Source organism: Mustela putorius, unplaced genomic scaffold (genome assembly GCF_011764305.1).
Source record: "Mustela putorius furo isolate JIRA1106 unplaced genomic scaffold, ASM1176430v1.1 tig00537227_pilon_pilon_pilon, whole genome shotgun sequence".
Lineage (NCBI taxonomy): Eukaryota > Metazoa > Chordata > Mammalia > Carnivora > Mustelidae > Mustela > Mustela putorius.
In genome coordinates, this window is record NW_025422368.1 from 21,534,192 (window position 1) to 21,553,917 (window position 19,726).

The following is a 19,726-nucleotide window of genomic DNA, read 5'->3' on the forward strand; positions in this document are numbered from 1 at the left end:
AACTATTTATTATTTGACCCATTAAAAAGTCTGCCAGTCCCTCTAGACTGTTTGGACAAGAACTGAGTAGATATTCCAGTGAAATCTCTAACCCTAGCACAGTGCCTCACACACACAATACAGTACATCTTAAATGCTGAAAATAACATCCGGCTGATTTCAGGTACTCCCTGAGGGATGACAGGCTCATCCGCAGAAGACGGCCAGGGTTTAAAGTGAGTGAGATTCTAACATAAACATTTCATTACATGAATGGTTTCACAGTGCTCTTGCACAACGAAGCACTCGGGACTTGGCTTTAGTTGGCTTTTTTAGTGGCTTTTCTTAGCCTTGGGCTAAGAAAAATCTGTAACCATATCACTAGAGTTACATAAACAATGCAAATTTTCACCTATTAAAACTACTAATAAAAACTTCTCAGTAACAGGGGAAAACAGTAAGACCCAGAGAACAGAAAGGTGAGAGTCGGTAAAGAGGGAGAAGTGAGAGTGTGAGTAGAAGACGTGAGTTTCTCCTGCTCGCTGAAGCTGGGGTATGTCTTCGATATTGCAAAGGCAACAGACCTCAGCCTTTCCCTCTAATGACAGAACGGACAGAATGAATACTTTGTATGGTTCTTCAAAAGTAAAATAAAGATCACCTTCTCTGTTATTTCTGTCATTAGCTAACCCATTCTCCCATGAGATAATCAAGAAATCAACTATACATGATACTTACAGCTTTCAGGATTTCTATACTCTCCAATAAATAACCACCTGCCATGAAACCAATAGGCCATGGAATATATACTTTCTATCAATAACAATCTACATAGTATTTAAAAACAAGACTATGGCCTCATATAAAACAGCTTTTTAATTTTTCCTTCTCTTGCTTTCTTCCATATCTGCTTTATTATTCTTAGTATTTTGCCTTTTTATTCACTCAGTGAACACTGACTGCACCAGCACAATGATTCAGGCACTGCACTAAGCAAGCACAAGAGATGCAAAGATGCCTGTGGCTCAGTCCCTCCTCCTCAGCAAATTCAACATCAGCCATGGACAGACAGGAAGCAGCCGCTGTGAGCAAGCATTACTCACCCCATCTATTATTTGCTGAGCTACTGTGTACCCATTGTTACAGGCCCAAAGGAATCTCTGGGAGGAAAACAAGTAAAGTCCTGTTCTCTTAGTGCAGGGAAACAGTATAAAGAATTAAGTGGATAAAGAGGGGTAAAGAGGTGATTAGTGCTATGAAGCAAATGAATGCTGCTTAGAAGGATAGTGTGGGGAAGAAAAACCCATTTTTGGTGAAAGGGTTGGGAATGACCTCTCTGATGAGGTGTCCTTTGAGCAGAGACTTGAATGAAAAAAGAAGGTAGGCCATGTAGATATCTAGAGGCTAAGTGTTTGAGGGAGAGGAAGCAAGGGCCCAGGTCTTGAGAGGGGAATACACTTGGCATGTTCAAAGAACCGGGAAGGTTCAGTGCGGCAGGGATCCAAGAAATGTGGGGAAAATGGAGTGGCAGAAGATGCCACAGAGGCACTGTGGCTGCTGGAACAGTGGAAAGCTCTGGGCCAAGAAAACTAGTTACTTCATGCTCTACTGACCAACATTCCAGTTCTCCATGGGTTCTGACTCCATGCAATTAAGAGTGTACCCAGTCTTAGGGCACCTTGGTGGCTCCGTCAGTTGAGTGTCTGACTGGATTTTGGCTCAGGTCATGATTTTTTGGTCGAGGTCCTGGGATCAAGCCCTACATTAGGATCTGTAAGGAGTCTACTTGAGGATTCTCTCTCTCCCTCTTCCCCACTCCCCACTTGCACATACGCTCTTTCATCAATAAGCTTTGAAAAAAAAAAAAGACTGTACCCCATCTGCCTTACTTCCCCAGGAACCTTTACCAAAGAGGCTGCTAACAATTAAAACAACCCAGTTTACCTTTACTCCAGGCAATTTGAGGGATGGCTACCATTCTTTCTTAATTTTTTAAAAAATATGAAGGAGCAAAACAGGAAGGGGGAGAAAGATTGACAGTGGCAAAATACAAAAATCTGGGTAACACTGAATTTTTTCCTTAAGCCTCTACATTTCCTCCTCTGCATCAGAGATCCTCGGCCCTGGCTATACATTGGATTTAAATACAAAGCTTTTTAGAAACACTAAACCACATTCCATTCCAGAACTGAACCAGAACCTCACAGGGAAAGGGCAGGGGAGTGGCTGGCTGGTTGTTTCTTCAAACTTACCCACAACATTCTAACTGGTCACTCAGGGCTCACCATTCTACACTATCTCCCTTGAAGATTTTAGCAACGGTGAGGAACAACGGTTTCCAACACTGGCTGCTGAATTGGTTCACTTGGGAAGTTTTTTGTTTTTTTGTTTAAGGAAATGTCACTGCCCATGCTGTAGCCAAGATGCACAAAAACTCCAGGAAAAAAATGAAAGGAACTCAGGAGTGGAACTTCACATCAATTTTCACTGAAGGCTCTCCAGGAGATTCCAAGGCACTGGAAAGGCTGAGATCCACTTAGGAGATTTAAGTCTCATTTGTGAATTCTTACCAAAAGGCATACATTTTTATTTCATAATCATAGGACCTTAGTTATCTCAGACTGAATGTATCTAAAATAGGGCACATGTTTCCGCCAAAACTTGATCCCTATTTCTGATATCATATTACATTCTACATCTTTCCTTCTTAATCCTTAATTCATCTAATAAGAGGAATGCATGTTTATTTTTAAATTCTACTGTAAAGCGAAGAAAAATGAAAAGTATAAAATTCCCAACATTCAAAAAATAAATCACTAACATTTTTAACTAGTAGCCCTGGCCACTATGTTCCCACTTCCCAGACATGACCTCCAATAAAAATCCATTGTGCATGTCTTCCTATATTTCCTTTACATCTTCATTACTTTCAAGATAATATACCATTCTCCACAACATTCTCCCAGCCCTCAGCTTCCCCATCAGTAATTGAGACACGCGTACTTTCAAGAATCTCTTTAATAAGTCTGATTTCTGGGGCGCCTGGGTGGCTCAGTGGGTTAAAGCCTCTGCCTTCGGCTCAGGTCATGATCCCAGGGTCCTGGGATCAAGCCCCGCATTGGGCTTTCAGCTCAGCAGGGAGCCTGCTTCCTCCTCTCTCACTGCGTGCCTCTCTGCCTACCTGTGATCTCTGTCAAATAAATAAATAAATAAAATCTAAAAAAAAAAAAAAGTCTGATTTCTCCATTTCTACCATCCCCTCAGTAGCAACTATCCTGTATCTTTTCCCTGTCATCTCGGAACATAATCACATGCTTAATCATCATCTTCAGTGTGCATGAGGAGCTGAATGACTACAGAGAAGTCCAAATCAAATTTAGCTGCAAAATCAAGTACCCCACGTATGGCACTAACTTCTTGTGTCAATTCTACCTCTCACTAATGTCCTGCATTAACCGTCTACTTATCACTCAGCCATGCGTTCAGTTGCAAGTAAGTCAAGCACAGAAAGAGGAGTTGGTTTTCTCACATCAGTCTGGAGGAGCCAAGCCTGGCGGTAGCCCAGCATCTCAAGGCCCTTTGATTTTCTGAGCCTTCTCCTCAGAATCAAAAGAAAGCTCATTATAGCTGTAGCTTCAGCTTTCATGATTTTCAAGGTCCAAAGATAGGGGAGGGAAAGGATAACAGCAGCCAAGTCTGTTCCCTCTAATCGCATTCCCCAGGAATTCCCATATGCCTTATCGGTCAGACATGTGTCACGCTATCTAGCTGCAAGGGAGGCTAGCAAAGCAGGAGAACTGCAAACAGCATCAAGGAACATCAAGTCAGTAAGGAACTTGGGTGGGCTGTACTAGGGGTACACACTGACCCAGCGGCTGAACGCTGACCAGTACTTAAGCATTCTTGTCTACATGCCTCTGTTGAACATGGAAGGACTAAACTTGCCAAAGATGCCTTCCCACCGTCACCTCTTTTTTTCTTCCGTATCATTTCCTCCACCTGTCACACCAGACATATGGTGTAGCCAGTTTATCACACTCCTTTCGTCCTCCTGGAGGAAGTGTGGAAACTTCCTCCTGCAGGAAGTATATAATGCCCCATCTGGCCCAGCAGTCTGATGGTATCCTCAGCTATTCCAACTGCCTAGCAGTTGCTCAGACAAGCCTTCTATATAGACATCCCCACCCCTAGAATGTTTGGTTTGGCTCTATAAAATCTTTTAGTTAATTTGAACAATTGGAAAAGGGAGTCATTTCTTTAGATTATGCTGGACTCTCATTTAGCACAGTAACTATTACAAACATCAAATATGTGCTAATAATTGTGTTCTAAATCTTGCTAAACATTGGGGCACCTGGGTGGCTCAGTGGGTTAAGCCTGTGCCTTTGGGTCACGATCTCAGGGTCCTGGAATCAAGCCCCACATCAGGCTCTCTGCTTAGTGGGGAGCCTGCTTCCACCTCTCTCTCTGCCTGCCTGCCTACTTGTGATCTCTGTCTGTCATTTAAATAAATAAAATCTTTAAAAAAAATTTTTTTTTTTGCTAAACATGGATTGATCTTCATGGTCTGGATCTCTCAACAAAACAGACTGCTGTAGTTTTTATAAAAATCTTGTGTACTTGCTGTATTTCATAAAAGACCCTTTTGTTAATACAAATCCTTAAAGAACCAACTTTAAGAATGATTATGGCCCAGTAGCCCAGTATATAATTTTTACTTTTCTGAACTGTCCTTAAAATACCCACCACTCACAGTGATCCACTGACCCTGTGAGATCAAGTTAATTAATGGCAAAGATAAAGAACAAGGTATTTTTATGCTGGACTTAGTGCTCTTGTAATTATAACTTGATACTACTACTTGAGTTCCTGGAAACTGAATACAAATGATTAAATTACCAGGTACTCTATTTTAGTAAGCTACTACATCCTTTTGTAAGATGTGACTTATTAACGATAGGAATAGCAACCCTCTGATTTTCTAATTTGTAAATAAGGATTGCCCTATATGCAGTTTTTCAAAGTAATACACAACTGAGTGCCTTCAGAATTTCATCAAGAAGTCTAATTTCTGTCATTTAAAACAATTTATGGGAGGCCTGGGTGACTCAGTTAAACATCTGACTCTTGATTTTGGCTCCGGTCGTGATCTTGAGACCATGTGATGGATCCCCATCAGGCTGAAGGTGGAGCCGGTTTAAGATCTTCTCTCCCCCTCTCTCTTTGCCTACCTAGGCAACCCTTGCCCAATGTGCATGTGCTCTCTCAAAAAAACCCAACACAAACAAACAAAAAAAACCCCACCAAAACAAAAAGGAAAACAAAACTTCTCTAATTCTAGAAACTGAAACTAACAGCTTTTAACCTGAGCTCCAAGAGAAATTACCTAAGAATATTAAAAAACAACCAGTAAACTGAATGAAATTCAAAAATAAGCAATATTAGCTGAAGGTTTGTGACTAGTTTTGAGTACATGTGAAATCTAGTTCTAAGGGGGAAATAAATCTTTGTTTGGCATACAAGAAACACATTTTGCAAACAGTTTTCAATCACTGTTTAGAAACCTTTTTCTGTATTTGCTTTCCAAAGATGGATAAAAATAACAGTATTTGTAAAACGACACTTTCTCCTACATAATTAATCTGTCTCCTTCTGATGCTCCTTGTTCTCTGATGACTTCAAAGTCAGGATGTTTCTGGCCATATGCTTGTGGAAGAATCTGGAAGACCACAATGACTGGATTGTGAAACGACAAGAAATAATTGACAAAAACAAAGCATATTAAAAACAGCAACTTCTGAACTCAAAATTCATGCTTGGCTATCATCTGCTCTGAAATGGGGAAGCCCGGAGCAGGCTGATGTGACCCGGTGGCAGCCAGCATTCGGGCCACATCTCTTGTTCACCACTCAAAATCGTATCTGTATTTCTCTGCACTGGACACAATACGTAAATATTTAAAAGCTATCTCTGGGGGCGCCTGGGTGGCTCAGTGGGTTGGGCTGCTGCCTTCGGCTCAGGTCATGATCTCAGGGTCCTGGGATCGAGCCCCACATCGGGCTCTCTGCTCCGCGGGGAGCCTGCTTCTCTCTCTCTCTCTCTCTCTCTCTCTGCCTGCCTCTCTGCCTACTTGTGATCTCTGTCAAATAAATAAATAAAATCTTTAAAAAAAAATAAAAGCTATCTCTGCATTACAGTGTATCAGAAAATGCATAACTTTGGTCGACAATAAGTGCATTTTTCTGACTCTATTTGGAAAGCATTAGGTGCTAAGTTCATTAGAGATATTCTTTTAAAATCTAATAGAGGGGTGTCTGGGTGGCTCAGTCAATTGAGTGGGGCAGGTGGTGTTCTGCTTGTGGATTTTCTCTCCCTTCCCTCTGCCCCTCACCCAGCTTGCTTGGTCATGCTCTCTCTCAAATAAACAAATAAATCCTTAAGAAGATCAAATCTAGTCTAATAGAAAGGGGAGAATTGCAGATTTAGAGTGTCACACTCTGTGGAGAGCTACTGAGGAGGGGAAAGTGGAAGAAACAGACAGCTGGTCTCTTAGAAACACAGAAGGCTCTCGAGTCCATAGAAAGATTCTGTAGGATTCCCCAGTAATAAGGCATCTCAATTTTGGGCCTTGTTGGGAAACTGCAGCCTCAGTTGTATCAAGATGGGGGAAGGGATGCAATATGAAAACTCAATGAGAAACTCAAAAGGCAACTTAAAAATACAAATGGAGAAAATAAAGGAATAAAAAAACTTTGCTTTTTGTCAAAAGCAACAATGGTCCTATAAAACCCACCATTTCCCCCCCAAATTATCAATTTCATTTTTCCTTTGCCTCATTACATATGCACTGTGAATACAATCACCATTACAGCACGTTTTAATATGTAAATACAAGTGCAGAATGTCAGTACACTCCCCTTTAACTAAAACCTAATATACAGAAATCTAAATTCAACAAATAGATTATTTATATTAAGCACTAATTTTTTAAAAGATTTATATGAGAGAGAGAGAGGAAGAAACTCCAGCGGATGGATTCCCCTGGAGCTCTAGCCCAGTGCAGGGCTCAGTGGACCCTTATCCCCAACCACCACCATGAGATCATGACCTGAGCTGAAACCATGATCAGGACCTGAGTCCAACGCTCAACGGACTGCGCCACCCGGAAACCCTAACTAACACTATGAATTAATTTTAACTTCATAAAAATTCTCTATGTATAAAAATATAAAGGCCTTTTGGGAAAAAAAAATCACATTCGTCTATATACCCTTTGAGGAATATACCTACTATATAAAATAATCCTGAGAGATTATCAAAAATAGTCTGTTTTATCTCATTCTTGCTAGAATCCATATCTCAATATCTAAGTCCCCAGAGTGTATCTGAACTTGGTCTTAATAAACTAGATGAGTAGACTACATTAGCTATAAGGCTATAAAGGAGGGGCACCTGGGTAGCTCAGTGGGTTAAAGCCTCGGCTTTTGGCTCAGGTCATGATCCCGGGGTCCTGGGATCGAGTCCCATGTTGGGCTTCCTGCTCTGTGGGGAGCCTGCTTCCTCCTCTCTCTCTCTGCCTACTTCTGTGGATCTCTGTCAAATTAATAAATAGAATCTTAAAAAAAAAGTAATATATTTTTTAAAAAGGCTATAGAGGATATTATTTTTAAAAGACTAGAAATATTATGGACAAATAAAACTCAGAAACTTATCCTGGTAAGGAAATTACTATATTCTTATCTATCATCTATCGCTTATTATTATTATTTTTAATCCTGAGAGCACAAACCTTATCTTGAATTTATCCTCAGATTTCCAATGCCTACCACATAGTAAGAGTTGGGTGTGTGGGAAATTGATGAGTCAAGTTTCCACTCCCTCTCTGAACCCTGCCAGGATGTGAGATCATTAGGACACTCTGTGCTACGGATGACAATTGACAGTGACTGAAATAGGCAGGAGAGTAGAGGGAGACATAAAGAGAAGAAAAACCCTCCCTGGTTGGTGGAAAGCTGTGGGGTGGGGTGGGGTGGAGATAATGATTCATAGAGAAAATAATAATACACCCTATCTTTGAATTTTTATGATTTTCAAAGTGCTTTTACAAGATTCTTTCTCATTTTCTCCTCATTAGTCGCCTGGAAAGTTATATGAGATTACTTAATATATAACCCCCATAATTCATAAAGAAAGTGAAGTACAACATAGTTACTGTAAAATGTTAGGTGTTGCTTTACAGAGAAAAATGGTCAAGTGTAACTTTTTCCACTAGTGAAGGGTTATACTTATTGATACGATCAGATAAACCTCTAGGTGAATATTTACAAATTAATTGTTCTCCAAGAAAAAGTTATGACTCATGAAATAAAATAAACAACTGCCTGGTAATTTTAGATGTGAAGATATTAATGCTCCCCAAATGATACCGCCCCCCCCCAGGAATGGAATTTAAAATGCATGGCAGCATACCTAAAATAATATATAACTCACAGGTGAAAATTGCCCAAATCTCAACAAGAAATAGATTTATTCAGTTGATTGCTGTTTCACTCTGGCAGATAACTTACCCTGAAAGACCCCACCACCTCCTTTGATCCCGCTTCTCCAGTACATTCTGGGGAGCATCCGTTATTGCAGTCCTTAAAGAAGAATTAAAGTCATTAAGTAAAGCCAACTGGATAACTGCGGCCTGGGGTAATGAGGATCGGATCGCTTACCATCACACCGCGGGCTCCGCTCAGGTACCCGAGCAAACAGGGAAAGGAGGCTCAAGCACCCAGGCACCAGCCCCAAAGGAGAGCGTCCTGGGAGTGTTGTCCTTCACTTTCTACCCTTCCCGACCACGCAGCTGTTTTCGTCCTCCACCGCTGGCTTAGGGCAGACCGGTTAAATTCCAGGGTCGCCCCACAGAGCAAGGGTTCACCAGCAAAGAACAAGAAGGTAATTGTCCCCCCTTATATCCGAGTAAATAGTCTAGACTAGGGTTTTAAGCCATTTATAGAAAAATCTCCTGAGCGCGCTCAGCCTCGTGGTCTTGTCAATCACTCGCGCACAATAGCAAGACTAGAAAAGGGATGAGGACGAGAATGAACCATTTTCTCCAAGGACAGGGTCCTGCAATGCAGGCGCGTGGACACCAAACCTCACAGGTTAAGGACAAAACCTCAGGGAATTAGGCAGTAATATAAAAGATGCTTAAGAACACAATGGAAGTGGGACGAATTGGGGAAAGGTGCAGACCTTTAAAAAGAAAAGAAAAAAATAAATAAAAAATCCTAATCTGCTAAATAGCTACGTGAGGGGGGTGGGGGAGGGAGGCATCCAAGGAGGCAGAAGGCTGCGGTCAAAATATTTTGAGGTGGTGAAAGCACGGAGGATGTGGCTCTCGGTTCTGGCCACCCAGAAATTCCGCTTCCCCCTCCTCCCCCAAAGCGACTTCCATGGCGACCCTCGCGTTCCCGGTGGCTGTCCGCGCCGCGTTCCACAGCGGGTCACCGGCTGGCCGTTAGACCTGCCAGGCAGGGGCCTCTCCCAAGCGGAGTTCGCGGGCTGGAGGTCTAGATTTCGCTTAGGGCTGGAGAAGGAAGAAACGGCTGGGTGGAGACAACGGCGATGCGCGGCGAAGCAGGATGATGCAGGAAACGCCAGCACTGCGCCCGACCAGGCCGGCTGGCTTCGGAGACCCCGGGTCCATTCCGCCCCCCCTTCCACAAACGCCCGGGTTCAGGTACCTGACGGGCGAGGGCCGCAGCGGCGCGGGTCGGGCTGGCCATGGGGAGCCTCCGGGAGCGCGGGGCTGCGGAGAGCGGCGGCGGCACGCAGCGCGCGGCTGGATGCGAAAGCGGGCGGCGCGGCCAAGCTCCGGCGCACGGACTGCGCGGCGCGGGCTGCCACCGCCGGGGGCCCCGCGCCAGGGCGAGGCTCAGGGAACGACGCAGTCCCTCCAGCATTCCTGGAGGAGGAGCCTCCACCGGTCGGGTCCTTCTCTCTGTTCAGTGGGGAAAACCAAAGCCCTCGTCCCCGCCACCTGGTCCCGGGCTGGGGCTCGGGAACGCGCGCCGCAGGCGAGCGCCTTTCCAAATGCAGACACTTCATGAGCGTGCTTATTTACCAAACAACCTCTGGGTAAGCGGCCTGGAAATGCCCCTCGGCCAAGGGCGAAGGCCACCTTGGGGGAAATTAATTTACATTAGGGGAAAGTTTCCTTGCACAAACCGACTAAAGGCAGTTTGCAGCTCAGGACTGGCAGCTGGGCACTGCTCTCACCTCCCACCCACCCGCACGCGCAAACTGATGAAGGAAAACGTGAATCTGGGTCTTCGATTTCTTTGCACCACCTACTCGAGTGGATTTGTTGCGGAGCTCCCAGGCTCAGTCATATCTCTACGAGCTCCTTCTGCCCCGAGACCTCGGTGCTACTTAGACCCACCCTATTCAGCGTTTTCAGGCAAAAATAGACTATGGAGAGCTCCCCAATCGAATCGAGCTTTCTGATGTAAGCCCGTGGGCGCAATATTTATAAAGGGAGCTGATAAAGCGACCTTTGAAAGGGATAAGGAAGCTACTGCCTCCTCTGCTGTGTTCTCTTAGGGCAACGTCAGCCTAAGTTATGAGCTTTTCTGGGCTTCAGAACTAATAGGAAGTGGTGACTTAGGCTGATTTATTCTTGGAAAGGAGGAGGGCCATTTATTCTGGGTAAGTGCGGTTAAATCTGGTCTGGTTTTAGAATTGATTTCATACAGCCTTCTCGACAATATAGCTCTAATCTTATCAACGCACAAGACATTCATTTCTCCCTTCCTCCTTTCCTTTCATAAAAGGCATAGAAAAGCCTCTTATGAAGCTCCAGAGACCATATAGCCCAGGCAGGTCACAGGTCCCTGGAAACCAGTCTCTTTGAAGAAATTTAAAATCAAATTAAAAATAGAAAGTACAGACTAAACTCTAAGGCTGCCATTTTCCAACCTTGTCCCCATGCCTTAAAATAAGAAACCCTTGGCTGAAAAATTAACAATTGATTTGCATTCAAAAGCTTGATTTAACGGACTACACCAGACATGTATTAAAAGTCTATAATTGTTTTAAAGGTAGATACTACACAGCTCCAGTTTTCTGGCTATTTTACATATTACTTGTAAATCCTTGCTTTTCAGTCAAGAAAGCATATATAATACAAGAATGAGGTTATTAAAGAATTACCACAGTGCCACTTGTACCTCTCATCTTGTCAGAGCCAAACTTTGCGCAAGGGTATCTGTATTAACTGCTTCTACTTCTTCCCACTTCAAGTGGCTGCAGCTGGATTCCTGTCCAGTTGTTCCACCTGAACAAGACTCCTAATAGCCTTCATTTTGCTCAGCCCAATGGTTTTGCTTCCTGTACATTTTCTTTCTTTCTTTCTTTTTAAAAATTTATTTATTTGACAGAGAGAGAGATCATAAGTAGGCAGAGAGGCAGGGGGGGGGGGGGGGGGAGTATGCTCCCTGCTGAGCAGAGAACCCCATGTGGGGCTGATGTGGGGCTAGATCCCAGGCCCCTGGGATTATGACCTGATCCAAAGGCAGAGGCTTTAACCCACTGAGCCACCCAGGTGCCCCATGCTTCCTGTGCATTTTCATGGCTGACCCTATGTGGTAATGGCTCTCAAAAACATTTTGTCAGTCCACCACTCTCCTGAGCAGTAAGTATTTACAGCCAAAAATATAAGATATTTATTTTGTAGGTAAAATTTGTGAAGGCAAAGGCTCTAGGTGCTGGGATGCAGTGTGAGCCTACCTCCATCCCATTATCATGCAATGCCTTTAGCCATCTAGAAAAATGTTACTTTGTTGAAAAGCAACAATAAATTCTACAATGTAAAACTGCAAAAGTAACAAGCACCACCTGTGTTTTACCAGCCTCTAATAATGGAATGTATACTGCTTGGAAAGGTCTGGAAAAGCTTTCCAGCCAGGGATTCTTAATTAGAGACCTGACGGATAAAACATATTTACTACAAGAAGGGATGAAAAAACATCTGGGGTGAAAATGAATTCCAGGAAAGGACATCTCTGAGGGGAGAAGGAACATGGTGCTTACAGGAAACAAAAGAGAGCCAGGGCTGGAGTGGAGAAAGCAGAGGGTTCAGGGGGAGGCTGGGAGCATTGGCAGAGAGCCAACCACGCATAATGCCTCATAAAGTTAAAGGATAATTTCCCTGATAAAGGTAAAAGCATGACTGTCACATACATATAAAATGAACTTGTATTATAGTCTGTAGTCTTGTATTAATTCCTGTAATGAAGTTACCAGGCAGATGTTAAAACTTACTCGAAGAACAGACACATTTCTGAGTCAGAAACAGTGACATCAATTTGTGATGGACATAAAACTAGCTTCTTCCACAATTGAGAAGCTAAATTAACTGAACCTTGACCCTCAGAATTTATTTCACGTGTATTGACAAGAATGATTTTTGCGGGGCACCTGGGTGGCACAGTGGCTTAAGCCTCTGCCTTCAGCTCAGGTCGGGATCCCTGAGTTCTGGGATCAAGCCCCACATCACATTGCATTGGGCTTTCTGCTCGGCAGAGAGTATGGTTTCCCCTCTCCCTCTCTGCCTGCCTCTCTGCCTACTTGTGATCTGTCAAATAAATAAATAAAATCTTAAAAAAAAAAAAAAAAGAATGATTTTTGCTTTCCTATCCATTATCTGTAGAGTAAATCAAAAACAGTGAAACAACATGAAAACACAATAAAAACTGATGGGAATCCTAAGAACAAGCAAAGCCATGGAAAGGTTAGATTAGGTGAGGGATGGAGGTAGAAGCGGACAAGATAGAAAGCACACTCTGGCTGCAGTTTGAAGACTGGAGCAGGGTCTGGATGGAGTGAAATGGGTTTATAAGAAAGCTATTACAGAACCCACATAAATGATGACCCTATTAATAAGATGGACTTGGCAGGTGGTAGGTGACCCAGTTGAAAAGAAGCAGCCAGATTTCAGCAATCTTTCAATAGAATGGACAAGAGAAGGAACAGGGAGAGAGAAGTGCCAAGAAAGGCTCCTTCGATTCTGGCTTGCTCTTCTGGTTGGTGATATTCACTAAGAAAAATGGAACACTGAAAGACGATGTGGTTTGAGGGGATAAGCAGGAATCTGGTTTGGGGCATACTGAGTTTTGGGGCATCTCTGAGACTGGCTGTTGGAGATATGCTTTTCTGAAGTTCAGATGAGAAGTCTGATTTAGAAGTCAACATTTGAGGAGTCTGTGGCATGGAGCTGGTAACTGATGCTATGGGTATGAGTGAAAATGTTACATCCGTGCTTCTGTAAATGGGACAATAGTAACACTTCATGTTTGCCAGTTGGGATGGAGTATCATAACATACATACCATATGAAAATTATTTAGAACATTGTTTAGTAAGTGTTAATACCTCAATAAATAAAAATAATGATCATTTATCTCAGTTGGCATTTTCTTAAAGGGCCAGATAGTAAATATGTTAGCCTTTCCCTAGGGCTATGGGGTCTTTGCTGCAATTACTCAGATCTGTCAATGTATTTCAAAGCAACCATAGGCAGTATGTAGAAGAATGGGCATGGCTGGGTTCTCATAAAACTGTATTTACAAAAATAAGACAGAGCAGATTGGCCAATTGGTTGTAGGTTGCAGACTCTGACCCAAGGCAGTTGCCCTAACTAGAAACCTGAAGGTTGTCCTTCAAACACAACTAAGTGATTGCCAATATCTATACATTCTAGCTCCATATATCCTGACAGTCGCCATTTCTCCAGACCTATTTCTGCCATCCCAGTACCAAATAGCTTCCAAGTAGCCTCCCCATCTTCAGCCTTGCTTCCTTTTAAAGCATCCTTAGCATGTATAGAAATCCTCTCCAGATGCAAATCTGAACATATCCCTTGTAGGCTAAAAAATCCTCACTCATCACTCTTATGACAAATATTTTAACAAGCTCTTCCACCATCCCAAATTATGATTCCTGCCCAACTAACTCCCTGGCTCACCTTTTGCTGCTCTCCCTCTCTCCAGCCACACATTTAACTGTTTGAGTCCTTCTTCACACCAGGACTTCTTGTAGCTGGCCATCTGCCTTAAAAAAAGCCCCCCTGCCACTGGATGGTTGTCTAATCCTTTCTCAGTTTATATGGCACTTTGTCCTCAGGGAGGCACCTCTGAACCCTATCAAGGTTATCATGGGCTCTTCTGCTATCTATTTCCATAGAATTTTTTTCCACTTCAAAATAACTGCCGTACTTTAATTATTTGATTATTGTTGCTCTAATTTTTATAATGGTAACTTATGCCTATTTGTCAACCTAGAAGTCCTCCCTCACTCAATGCCAGGCACACAGTTGAGATTTATCTGTTATACTGTAGCTCTCTAATTTTAAAAAAGTATATTTTAATATGCTTTGGAATTTCCACTGCCAACATTTACAATATAACAGACTAAAAATGTCCTCAGAGCCCACTTGACTTCTAGACCGTAGGCTTCTTTCTTCACTAAAAGTCTCTCCCTCACCCCAAATCTTTCTCTTTCCTCTGTTCTCTTCCTTCTGCTATTCCTTCTCTCCCTTTAACTGGGTTTTCAATGTATGCTGTTAAGGGACTGGACCAGTGCTTCCCAATAGAACTTTCTACAACGATGAATATGTTCTCTACCTATACCAAGCTATATGGGGCTACAGAGCATTGAAATGTGGTTAGTGTGCCCAAGGTACTGAATTTTTAATTTTGCTTAATTTTAATTAATTTTCTTTTATATTTTATTAGCCACATGTGGCTCCCATCTCAGTGGAGACTTTAGTATGGTCATGTATTTGGTCCTAGTGGAGGGTTGGTACCCTGGTTCTATCAATTATCAGCTGTATGACCTTTGGCAAATTACCTGTTTTGAGTCTCACATGTAAAATCAGAGGAATAAGGCAGTGATGAGATTCAGCATGAAGATGTGTATAAAGGACCCAGCAATACTTAGCATCTTGGTATTGCTCAATAAGTGTTAGCTACTGTTACATTTCTACTTTTAATTTTTAAAAATCACGATTCTTTCTCACTTAAAGGTAGCTCTTTGATTATATTAATGATCAGAACAATATTATATGGGGGGGCTTAAAAATATGTATTTAGCCCTTTGAGGGATTTTTTACCCAAAGATTTATTTATTTATTTTAGAGAGACAATGTATGGTGGGGGAGAGGGGAGAGAGAGAGAGAGAACCCCAAGTAGACTCTGCACTGAATTCAGAGCCTGATTCGGGGCTTGGTCTCATGATCCTAAGATCATGACCTAAGCTAAAACCAAGAGTCAATGCTCAACTGACCAAGCCATCTAGGCACCCTCATTGTTTCTTTTTGTTTCTTTTTTTAAGATTTATTTATTTGACAGAGATCACAAGTAGGCAGAGAGGCAGGAAGAGAGTGGGGGGAAGAAGGATCCCTGCTGAGCAGAGAGCCCGATGCAGGGCTTGATCCCAGGACCCTGAGATCATGACCTGAGCCCAAGGCAGAGGCTTAACCCACGGAGCCACCCAGGCACCCCTGTTTCTTTTTGTTTTTTTAATGAAATATTTTTAAAAGGCCCAGTTTGGTTCTCAAACAAATTGCATACCTATGATTTACAAGTTTCTGCTTGCCATTTGGAAGGCACAGAGAGACGAGTCACAGCTTTTAGCTGTCCTGAAAAAGCCCCACCTCACATCTTGAAAGGTGAATGGGAAAGAAATCTTGACAAAAGGATTAGTTGGGCTTATTTTAATGCCACACCCCTTTAACCAAGTAAAATGAATACAACATTGTAGTATATATACATAGTTACTATATCTGTTTCTTAGTGCTGTGGTAACAAAGTGCCATAAACTGGCTGGCTTAAAACCACAGATAAGGGGGCACCTGGGTGGCTCAGTTGGTTAAGCATCGGACTCCTGGTTTCAGCTCCAGCCATGATCTTGCCGGTTAAAAGATGGAGGCCCAAATTAGGCTCCACGCTCAGTGCAGTCAGCTTGAGTGTCTCTCTCCCTTTCCCTCTGCCCCTCCCGTCCTAAAATAAATAAATAAATCTTTAAACACATGTACACTGTCTTGCGGTTCTGGGGGCTAGATGTGGGCAGGGCCTGGCTTCCTTTAAAACCTGAAATGGAAAATTCTCCCCTCCCTCCCTTCCAGCTTCTGGTAACCCCAGGTGTTGCTTGGCGCACAGCTGCAGCTGTAGCTGTAGCTGCAGCTACAGTCTCTGAGGGGAGATTATAGGTGTCTCTATTTCCCTCTTCTCGTAAGGACACAAGTCATACTGGATTAAGGGCCCCTCCTATTTTAGCTTTACTTCACTCTAACTTGATTACATCTGAAAAGACCCTATTTTCAAATAAGATCACATTCACAGGTAGTTTAGGATTTCAGCATATCGCCTGGGGGGACTCAATTCAACCCATAACAGCTAACTAACTTTATTTGAAATATAATGATATGACATCTTTAATGTCATGCTCTCTACTTTGAACAATAATTTTACCAATAAAAGGAAGTGATTTACAAAGCAAAAACAAAAAATATGACTTTCACACAATGATGTTCCATTATGACTCGATGATTTTATGAGACCAGATTCTTAATAAAATTTACTCACTGTCTAGGAAACCTCAATCTCAAAAGCAAAAAAGCATAGCTCTAGATGTTTCCCTTCCCTTTCTCACCCCATTCAGTGAGTCACTAATTCATACTGAGACTTCTGCCTGCACATTTCTTCTCCTGCTTCTCTCCTTCCCTGATGGTCCTCACCTGATGGTGGTCTCCCCAGTGGTCCCCTTGGCCCTATAAGGATGAGGCCACCTTCTCTATCTGATACATCCTCCATGCTATCATCTGAGTGCTTGCTCTGAAAAGCTTTTTCTAAACCAGTCACTCCCCAACCCAAAACCATAATAATATCTGCTACTGATCCAGCCAGTTATGATATTCTGGACACTTTGTGTATACATTTTCTTACCTAATATTCAAAAGTGTCCCCACCCCATCCCATAGATTCTATTTTCTCGATTTTTCAGACAGGTCAGCTAAATTCCCCAAGATCGGAGAACTCTAGGTGAGTCGGTTTGACCACAAAGTCTGTGATCTTACCTATAATTCTGAGTTATTCCAGGAGTCCAAATGTTATGATTATACACCCCATCAGGAAAAACATTAGCATTTATGGCAGACTGTATTTTTCAAGGATGGCCATAATAGTATCTTCTGTTATATATACTCTTCTGCCCAACCCCATCATGGGGTGGCTTATTTTCCCTCCCCTTTTGAATCTCGTAGGCCCTGTGACTGTTTTGACCAACAGAATATGGCACAAATGTAGAGGTAACACTGTTCCATTTTGGGGGGCATACTTTCATTGACCTGGCAGCTTCTGCTTCCTTCCTCCTGGAAGGCATTTGTGTCTCCCCCATTTGGAATCCAGACACCATTCTGTAGAAAGCTCGAATCCCATGGAGAGACCATGCGTGGGCTCACAAAAACCCAAATGAGCTCCCAGCCAACATTCAACATCCACTGCCAGCCACATGAGTTCTATCTTGAACATCCAGCCCCGCAGAGCTTCCAGAAGTCTGACTGAAACCACGTAAGAAACCCCAGGTTAAAAGTACCTTGTTGAGCCCAGATGACCCACAGATCATGAAAAATAATAGTACATTGCTGTTTTGAGCCACAAACCCTTGGGTTGTTTGGTTACACGGCAATGTTAACCAAAGCAGCATACAAGTCTAACATGTTTGCTTAGTTATTTATGAAAATAACCTAATACATAATAAGTCATACACACAAATAGTTGTAAAAAAGATGACATAATCATGAAATAATTCACATTTTAAAACGTCTTTAAAGTTACGGTTGTTTTCTTATTCCATCCTTGGCTAAAGGCCCAATATACACAAGACCCAAGTAATCATTAATGACAGTAGATATAAATCCCTTTTAAACAGTCTTGATGACACCAAAATTCTATGGCCCACTGCTATCAGTTCTGATTAAATCATAATATATATTTTTAAAGATTTTTATTTATTTATTTGACAGAGAGAGACAATGAAAGAGGGAACACAAGCAGGGGGAGTGGGAGAAGGAGAAGCAGGCTGAACAGGGAGCCTGATGCAGGACTTGATCCCAGGACCCTGGGATCATGACCTGAGCCGAAGGTAGAAGCTTAACGACAGAGCCACCCAGGCACCACTAAATCATTAATATTTTTATCTTGGAACATGAATAATGGAGAACTTGTAATAACTGAAAAAAATATTAGCTGTCTTATTTTTGTTTGATCCTTGTTTTTACGTTCCCAATATTTTCTTTATTCTGACTTTATGCTTTTAATTTTTTGCATTTGTTTTGTTTGCAGATATCTTTTTTTTTTTAAAGATTTTTATTTATTTACTTGACAGAGAGAGATCACAAATAGGCAGAGAGGCAGGCAGAGAGAGAGAGGAGGAAGCAGGCTCCCTGCCGAGCAGAGAGCCCGATGCAGGACTCGATCCCAGGACCCTGAGATCATGACCTGAGCCGAAGGCCGCGGCTTAACCCACTGAGCCACCCAGGCACCCTGCAGATATCTTTTAAGGCCAGTTTTCCTTTTTGCAAGGATTATCAATTAATACTGGCTGGCATAATCTGTAAATCTTCTTAACCAAGTTCCCATCAAGTGCCACAACCACAGCCTGCTGAGAGAGGGCAAATGCAGAAGGCTGCACAGGTGGCCCCTTGGGAGAGGTGAAGCTGCCCCTCCGCTCCCCGAGGAAAGCTCAGGACATGTGATCAACTGATACCCAGGCGGAGCACATGGTGCCCAAGTCAACCCCTGTGAGTTCAATACAAGCAATTTTTCTGACCTAGTAAAGAAAACTCATATATAACCAATGCTTCCAGCACCCAGTGTTCTTTGTTGCAGAACCTGGGTGCACACACTCCACTTTGAAACCACTGGGCTCGGGACACCTGGGTGGCTCAGTTCATTGAGCAGCTGCCTTCGGCTCAGGTCATGATCCCAGCGTCCTGGGATCGAGTCCCACATTGGGCTCCTTGCTGGGCAGGGAGCCTGCTTCTCCCTCTGCCTCTGCGTGCCATTCTGTCTGCCTGTGCTCGCTCTCTCTCTTATAAATGAAACCATTGGGCTCACTGTGCTCAGCGCTGAGCTCAGTCTACGTATGGGGGTCTGCACTTTCTGCAGCTGCCCCTCGAGGTTCTTTCTTCATCTCTCCCTTCCTGACCTTCCTCTCACCCTCATTTGCACTTTTCATTTTCCTCTGCACACAGAAGAAACCCTCAGCATGGCAAACTCTGGGTCATCGTGCAGTACCCTAAACAGAAGTGACAGATGGACAGAGAGGAACAGACACCTGAGGATTCCAGATAGAATCTAGTCTAGAAATAGCATTTCACATTCAGAAATAAGTAAGCTTTTAATTTTGCTTCTTACCAAAATAGAATCACGTATGAACTCTGAGAGGGAGAAATTAATCCTAATTAAATGAGGCCGGTTTTTTAAGATCCAGAGTATTATATCCTGGATTGCTTTAGAGAACATTTTGTTTTACACCAGCCCATAAGTAGCTGTTGTGTTGGTAAGAGACCAGGTTAATCAACTTGGAGGAAATAAACAGCAAGAAGAAAAGGCTCTGGGCTACAACCCAGATGTATTAAGTTTTACTCATGGTTGTTAAGTGCATTATTTACAGCGGAACCCACAATATATGACAACTAA

General features: G+C 42.8%; 1 protein-coding gene across 4 annotated transcripts in view; it reads right to left on the bottom strand.

Moving 5' to 3' along the window:
- The window catches only part of BCAT1 (branched chain amino acid transaminase 1), a 112,476-nt gene that overhangs the window by 70,015 nt on the left and 22,735 nt on the right, over window positions 1-19,726 (bottom strand). The window contains exons 1-2 of one of the 4 annotated variants that reach the window (XM_045073366.1): window positions 9,711-10,034; window positions 8,547-8,618 (exon numbers count right to left, since the gene is read on the bottom strand). The exons of 1 other annotated variant lie outside the window; for it this stretch is intronic. In XM_045073366.1, coding sequence (XP_044929301.1) covers window positions 8,547-8,618; window positions 9,711-9,929 — 291 coding nt within the window. In that variant the 5' untranslated portion in view covers window positions 9,930-10,034. Of the gene's footprint in view, window positions 1-8,546; window positions 8,619-9,710; window positions 10,035-19,726 lie in introns of those variants that run through there. 2 more of the 4 variants (XM_004775992.3, XM_004775993.3) reach the window with 2 other exon arrangements.